The 7,943-nt window shown below is 36.6% G+C and overlaps 1 protein-coding gene across 2 annotated transcripts in view; it reads left to right on the plus strand.

Moving 5' to 3' along the window:
- The first annotated feature begins 3,544 nt into the window (after positions 1-3,544).
- Positions 3,545-7,943, plus strand: part of LOC111376064 — an 18,215-nt gene continuing 13,816 nt past the window's right edge. The window contains exons 1-3 of one of the 2 annotated variants that reach the window (XM_022998991.1): positions 3,547-3,751; positions 3,875-5,991; positions 6,178-6,417. In XM_022998991.1, coding sequence (XP_022854759.1) covers positions 3,965-5,991; positions 6,178-6,417 — 2,267 coding nt within the window. In that variant the 5' untranslated portion in view covers positions 3,547-3,751; positions 3,875-3,964. Of the gene's footprint in view, positions 5,992-6,177; positions 6,418-7,943 lie in introns of both variants that reach the window. The other variant, XM_022998990.1, reaches the window with a different exon arrangement.

Raw genomic sequence — 7,943 nt, forward strand, 5'->3', positions numbered from 1 at the left:
CCTTATTTTTTAACCACGCATTTCCCATGAATACACTATTTCCAAAAAATATGGGGCTCAAACAAGATCATAAATTCAAAATCAAAGTTATAAGTGGCTGGAACATTATGTGAAATTATTCCTGAACGATTTCTATAGCTACTTACTGTTATCATTGTTGAAATATGAGTACCATTAATATCACATCTAATTATCATTTTTTGTACCACAATATTCTTCTTCTTTTTCTTCTTATTATTTTTATTGCTGTTATTGTTATTATTCTGGTTGTTATTATAATTATTATTATTTGAATATTTTTACAAATTCTTTTGCAACAAAGTGCATACATTTCATAAAATTATGTTATGCATTTAACCACCATAATCACTTGAAATTCAATGTGTTACACACATTTTGCTACATAGTTCAACTTCCATGGCCAACACCATTACCACTTTTAATATTTACCACACCATCATTGCCACCACCCCCTTGTAATATTCTTAGGTAACTACGATTGAGTCGCCAACAGTTAACCATTATAAACCCAAATCACCACTACCACCACGATCAAATGTGTACCACTGTCAAAATCCAACACAAAATTGTCATCATTGCCATCAACGCTGTCCCATCTCACCATCAAGACTACAATCACCCATCCCCACCACACAACCAATCTCACAAAAGTGAATAAAAAATAAAGAGTAAGATCCATCTTTCAAGTTATTCTACAAGGGTTCCTAGATGATCAATTCTTGATTTTAAACTTGAAACCAAATCGGGTGGTGGTGGAAAGGTGGCGACTACGATGGACTCATATCTCATAACTAGGTGACAAGGTGGTGGTAGTGGTGCCTAGTGCGTGGCGGTGTTGGAGTTGGTATTTGCTTTTCTTTTGGAATGTAGTTGTGTCGAGCGATTGCACTAGGATATTAGGAAGAAGGTGAAGGGTTTGTTTTGGATAGTATGTTTGTAGTAGAGGCAATGAGTCGAGTCGAATCAGCTTGTTGTCCAAGCTCGGGGCTCGGTATTGGCTCGTCAAAAAAAGGCTTGTGCTTTTTGGGCTCGGGCTCTTGTCCTTAAAAAATGGAGTTTTGGATCGAGCTTTAGTTCTAGTCTTCGTCGAGCTGAGCCGACTCATGGAATTTTTGATTTTTTATTCGAATATATGAAAATTTGACCGTTAATTTATGAACTACAAAATTAATTTAAAAAGTGGTCCGCATGACCCCACATATAGGTCGTCCCTTATTTGGACTCATGGGCTGGCTTGAGATTGGGCCAAATCTCATTTTTGAGGTTTGGTCTAAGCCTTGGCTTGTACAAATGAGTTTTGAGTCGGGTCGATTTGGGCTTTTTTCGAGTTGAGCCATAGACCACTTGAGTTGATAAGGTCGTTTGCCACCACTATATGTTTGTATGGTAAAAGAAAAAAATCAATATTTGCTAACGAAAAAGTAGAATTAAAATTTCAAAAGAAAAGAAGATGGGGTGTAATTTTCACCTTTAACTATGTGCATCCCTTCTATGTAGTTTCCCAACTTGTGTTGTACTTTGTTTGTTCATGGAGAACTCTGAACTCTTGTAAATTATTGCTCCAACGGATCACTTATAAAGTTTACAAGCTGAATTCAATGCTATAAAAGTTGTTTTTAATAGAAAGTTCACATTGCACACTTTCAATGCTAGACTTGGAGTCGATAATTACTACGTCTCAACACTGGATCAGTTAAAGAAACTGATCATCTCTAGTATACACCAGGCACCATGTATCATGATGAATTTAATAGGTCTAAGTTGAAGATAGAAAATTGGTTAATGTTATATTTTCCTTCACCTTATATATTACACGTCTGCTGCAGAGATGGGTATCTTTGATATTTGCAACTTAATGGACTGTGTAAGTTGAATGTGGTCTGTTGGGTTTTTTGATACCCAATAATCCTGGGCGATAATTTAAAACAGTTGTCGGATTATTTATCGACACCTCGGAGACGAACTACACTTTTGGATGGCTCGGGTTTGGGTTGGATTATTTTTTGTTAGTTGGACCATTTAGTGATTAATATGGAGTTGAAAATTGACCCATTAGTTATATCCATCTCTTCTACAACCGTGAATGTATGGTGTGTGGTTGTCTGTGTGGAAGAGAGGGTCGAGAGAGAGACAGGGTTGAGGGGTAGCCGACTTGGGGGGTTTGTTGGAGTGATTCCCACCATTGTTGCCTCCTCTTCTTCTTTTTATTACCACCACCATCCTGTATCCTTTGTGGGGATTGAGAGAGCAAGGGCTATCCAAAGTGAAGACGAAAATCTTAGGTCGAGTCGAGGTAAACTGGTGTTCGTTTGATTGTTTTCTGAACCCGTAATCAATATTTATCGAGGGAATTCCGCGACATGGTCTTTATTATTGCTGTGCAAAATGACAACAATGAAAGGCTCATTGTGGAACCATAATGCAAAAGAACCTTGGACGAAGTCAAGAATGGGATATATGAAGGTCAAGAATCGCTCAATAAAAAAAGAACACTAAAATAAGGTTAAGATTTAGAGAACCAATCGATTATAAACCTCAAATTATGGTCAAAATTGATTGATAAAAGAAAAGATATGAAATAAGATCAAATATCCATTAATGAAGTACCAACTTCCCTTACTCAGCATGTTTCAAGTGCTACACAATTAGAGGGCGTTTGGGAGCCAATTTTATGTAAAGATGCATTTTGAAATAGTAAATTGATGGAAAATGTGTGGTTGAAAAATAAGGAAAAGTTTTTTATTTATGTGTAATATTATTTTAATGAAGATTGTGTGGTTGAAAAGAAGAGAGAGAAAAATGCATTTTGACAAAAATTGGTACCAAACGGGGTCTTAAGAGAAGAAGGTCAATCTAAACAAGTTTCCCCCTTTTTCTTTGAAAACTTAACCAAAAAAAAAAAAAATGGAAAAGAAATTGTGCAGGGCCATGTTTACCCACTCAATACTACTCATTTTGAGTGATAAAATCCATCTTTCACACTAGTCAAAAATTAACCTCATTTACGGTACACTAGTATGAGAGCTACATTTACTTGTCATCAAAATATTTTGCCATAACAAAGAATAAAACAATTACAACATGTATTTGAAGCACATCACTCTATTTCCTCATTGAAAAGATACTCTCATATAAGTAAGTTGATACATATATAAAATCTCTCTGTTTTTTGTTACTAAAATTCTACTTTTCAAAAATTGAGTAATTGAAAAGTGAATAATATTTGTGGATCCTATAAAATGTGTAATAAAAATCAATGTTGGACTTTAAAAAAAAATAAAGGGAAAAAAGTGAATCCAAATAGAACAAGACGACTGCGAAGAAAAAATGTAGAAAATCCCATAAAAGGGGTATCTCAAAAATCAATTTATCAAGAAACATAAAATGGAGGTCAAACAAGTGCAAAATGAAACATTACTTTTTGGTCCGTGATTATCGTGAGAAGGACACATATCTCTCTATTCTCTTTTCCTTCCATCTCAAGAAACACAAAAAACACACAGTGCCAAAAAATTTAAAATAAATTTTATATAAAAATTTGAAATTACAAAAACCCTACCCTTTTTCAAATTCTTATTTGATGAACATTTATCAGACATGAAACCCCATTTTTCTTTCTAAATTTTTGGTTTTCCAAAATTTCCGATGAAAATCATTCATTATCAACAGTCCGATTAGATGACTTTATTATGCCGGCCGTCGTTGATTCCGGTTCTCCGCCGCATACCTGGTCTGATTTTCTCCCCTAATCTGTAATAGAATAATAGTGTATTATTTATCATTCTGGTCTCTGAGTTTGGATTAAATGAATCCTGATTTCGGTTTCAACTTCCCTGCATTTGGCACCGCCAAGCCCACCGGACTGTCGCGGCCACCTCGTTTAGTCAAGCACTGGAAGCCACAAGCGCGTCACCGCCCCGGGTCCACGCCGGCCGGAGAAACTATGAACTCGTCCCGATCTGTTTTGGAGCGAGGTTTTGGGTCGTTTCAGGAAAATCGGGGCATCGAAACTACTCGTAATGATCAAGACTTTAATACTGTCAGACCGGAATCTGGACTGGGCGTTGGGTCGAGCCAACTCGTTTTTGGATGCAATAATAGTAACGCTGGAATTAATCTGTTTAGCTCTAGTGATATGAATAGTGATGTAGAGAAAAGTAGTAGAATTGCTGATGAAATGAGGAGATTGCGAATTCAGAGTGAGGAGACGGGATTTGATAGCGAGAATGCGAATATTAGTAATAATATTAACAGAAGTAATAGTGACGTTTTTAGTAGTGTAAATTTGAGTGGAGATCAGACCCTGGAGTTTTCTAGTAGTTACAATTACAATGATAAGAAGATTGATGTTGAAAGAGTGGTTTCAGAACTCCCAGATGAGATGAGAAAGATGTATATTGGAAGTGAAAATTTTAGCGAAGTGTATGGTGGAAATGTGGGAATGGAAATTTCAAGTAAGATGAAGAATTTGAATATTAAAAACCATGTTAGTGGAAGTTCAGACACCATTCTCCCAAACAAGATGAAGAATTTGACAATTAAAGAGACTTTGAGTTCCTCCAACGATGGGAAGGTTGATGATGTTAGTTCCAGGGACAATGGTAAATTCACATTTAGAGGTAGTGGTGATGGTCATGAGATGGAGAACTTGAAAATGGGAAGTGGAGTTGGAAACAATTCTGACCAAATAAATACAAGTTTCGATTCTTTTGCAACTGTTAGTGACACCCAGAAGAATTTGGATGCTGCTAATGTGAACAGTGATTTGGGTTCGACTAATTCAGGATTAACTTTTCAGGCAGGGATACAGAGTGTGGATAGTGATACTCAGGTGCATCTCAAAAATCAAGGTAATACAAGATTTTCATCTGGTGGCATTCATTTCAAACCAGTTGAGAATATTTTGCCTAGAGCCGAGCAGAAGTTTGAGTTCAGTTTCACTAGCAAGTTGGATAGTATGGCAACACAAAGCATGGAGTTCAAAACCCCAGATTTGAAAAGGAACTTATTTTTTGGCTTGAACAGAAAAGTGGAACCAAAGAGGGAATCAACAAAAGAAACTCGGTCAAAGAAAAAGAGGGCGAGGTGGAGGAAATCTGTCCAGTTGAGGTCTGGGCAAGACATTGTTTTCAGGGAAAATTTGCTAGAAAATGCTGAATCTTCTGAACCTTATTCACCTATGGATATTTCTCCATATGAGGAAACCCTGGCAGATAATAATATTTCTAGAGAAACATCCGTGGCATCAGATGAGGCCTTCCACTTTGATGATAATGATACCTCAAGTGAATCATATCCAAATGTATCAAATAATACAGATGATGAAGACCTAGTTGCTGCTACAGAAGGATTAGATATAAATGAAGGAGATCAAAAGGATGGAGAATTACAAGAGGAAGAATCACCGCAGTGTCTTAATGAAGTTGTTGATTCTGAGGCTCCTGAAGAAGAGGTTTCTGGGGCTGAGACTGAAAGCTTCAAGTCTGCGACTGATGAGTTAGAATATAGCACTGACACATTTGTTACTGCAGCTGACACTGAAGTAAGTTCCAGATCCATATTTGAGAGACAAGTTAATGATGGAGAGTCCCAGTTTAGTTTTGCTTCAAGTATAGAACCCAGTGGCCAAAGCAGCTTTATCTTTGCTGCATCTTCTGCTGATCATGGTGAGTCATCAGCATCGACACGCTTCCAGAAGAAGAAAAGTCGGAGTAAAGTCGGTCTCGACTTATATAGTTCTAGTCCAGCCGCTAGAGTTTCACAAGCATCATCCCATGTGCCTCTTTTTCCAGTTTCTGGATCTCTGTTGTCATCTCCTCGGCAGGATCATAGAGGCAATGTATCTACCCTGTTAAGCCAAATAGGAGATAAATTTGAGCCAGTCAAAGAACAGGAGGCCGAGCAAGAAAATGTTTCTCCTACAGCTGCAAGCATTGCAACTCAGGAAGCCTGTGAAAAATGGCGACTAAGGTGTGAATTTATGTCAGTACCTTGAGTACATATTGCACTTATTACTGAACCTGGAAATCATAAGTGATTATCTTTACCCTTTCTACCTATTGTTCTGCCAGCTTTTCCATTGTTTGTTCCAGTAAATTGCTATATGTCAACTTTCATGTACACATGTGTCATGGTACTGCTGTTGTTTCACGTCAGGGGAAATCAAGCCTATGCAAAGGGGGATTTTTTGAAAGCTGAAGAATGTTACTCTCAAGGGGTGAATTGTATTTCCCAAAATGAGACATCTAGAAGCTGTCATAGGGCTCTGATGTTATGCTATAGCAACCGTGCAGCAACACGTATATCACTTGGCAGAATGAGAGAAGCTTTAAAAGATTGTATGGAGGCTGCTGCTTTAGATCCCAACTTCATCAGGGTGCAAGTTAGAGCAGCAAAGTAAGACTTGCCTTCCTTTTTGTCTTATTTTCTTTTGGCTCCAATCCCTCTCTCTCTTCGTTTTGATGTCTGCTTGTAGCCTTTTTATCCCCAGCAGTGATCTGGCTTCCTTTTCTTTCATTTTATTAGCCACCTCTGGTGATAGGAGATAAAATCTGCCACGTAGAGGGAAAACTACGAGTATGCGATGATTTAGTTTATGAAGCAACACACCAAATTTTTTTTGATACCATGTTGAAATCTTGGAAAATCTTTTCTTTCACATTTTTTGGGGTGACTTTAGTGGAGGCCTCCTGTTGTGATATCACTTACTAGACTATGTAGATGATAATATTGATTATGAAAGCTAATCATTAATTATAATTCTCAGAATGCAGGGAAAAAATGGGTATTTGCACAAGTTAAAAAAAGAAAGGGGAAATTGGTAGTAGTCCCCCTAAGAAAAGACTTCTTATATTGAAGCTTTATTGTGGATTTGGGCGGAGAAGGTGTTGGGTAACTTGGGTCTTTGCTACCAAATGGTTTTAGCAATAGTGTAGGTTTAGTGGATGAAAAGTGATTGTATGCTTTTCGTGACTCTAATGAGTTTATAAATGCTGCAATTTTGGAATTGAGGGTGTTTGAAACTCATTTTCATGTAAAAATGCAATTTAAAATAGTAAATTGATGGGAAATGTGTTGTTAAAAATAAGAGAAAGTTTTTAATTTACGTGTAATATTATTTTAATAAAAAATGTGTGTTTAAAAGAAAGAGAGAAAAATGAATTTTGAAAAAAATGGGTACCAAATGGGGCTGAGGTCTTAAAATTAAAGCCAAGCCTGGGCCTAGTTAAATGTCAAGCCCAGGGACGTTTATGGGGGGAACTGTACTGGACTCTGCTCATTTAATTTTTTTTTAGTGTAATTTTTTTATCTAATTTTTTGTGTTTTTTTTTTTTTTTTAAAACATATTAGCTTGACTTGTAGTCGGGTTTTGGATGCGTCCCTAGAAGCCTCCATTTTTTGCTTTTAAGCCCAGTTAGCGAAGGAAAATTCTGTTTCTATTGGTGTGAATCATGTCTCACTATGAAGGAGAAAGCTGTGCTTTGCCTGCTTCTATCCCTCTTTACTTGTTCTACTGCGAATGTTCAATGGATAGGGTAATTGGATAGGATTGATTGGGATTTGACATAAGAAGGTTTTTGGGGTCTAATGGGATAACCAAATTTGGCTTTCCTAAGCAATATATCTGATTTTGTCCTTACAAAGTATTATAATTATTTTGACAAAAATAACGAAGGTTCTGGATTTTTACTGCTTAGCCACTTCTAGCGTGAGGTCTTTATAATATAGTAGTAGAAGACTTAACACCTTGTTCATCTAATCATCTCTCTTTAAAACAAAACTGTTTCATTTTATACTCATTTTCAATCTCACATTCATACAATAAAATATTTTGCACGTAAATATTCAAAACATCATTTTTTCAAAATAATTGCCATCAAACAAGGGCTTATGGACCTAAGGCATTTAATCTTATATGTTGA

This window comes from Olea europaea, unplaced genomic scaffold (genome assembly GCF_002742605.1).
Source record: "Olea europaea var. sylvestris unplaced genomic scaffold, O_europaea_v1 scaffold1442, whole genome shotgun sequence".
Classification (NCBI taxonomy): Eukaryota; Viridiplantae; Streptophyta; class Magnoliopsida; order Lamiales; family Oleaceae; genus Olea; species Olea europaea.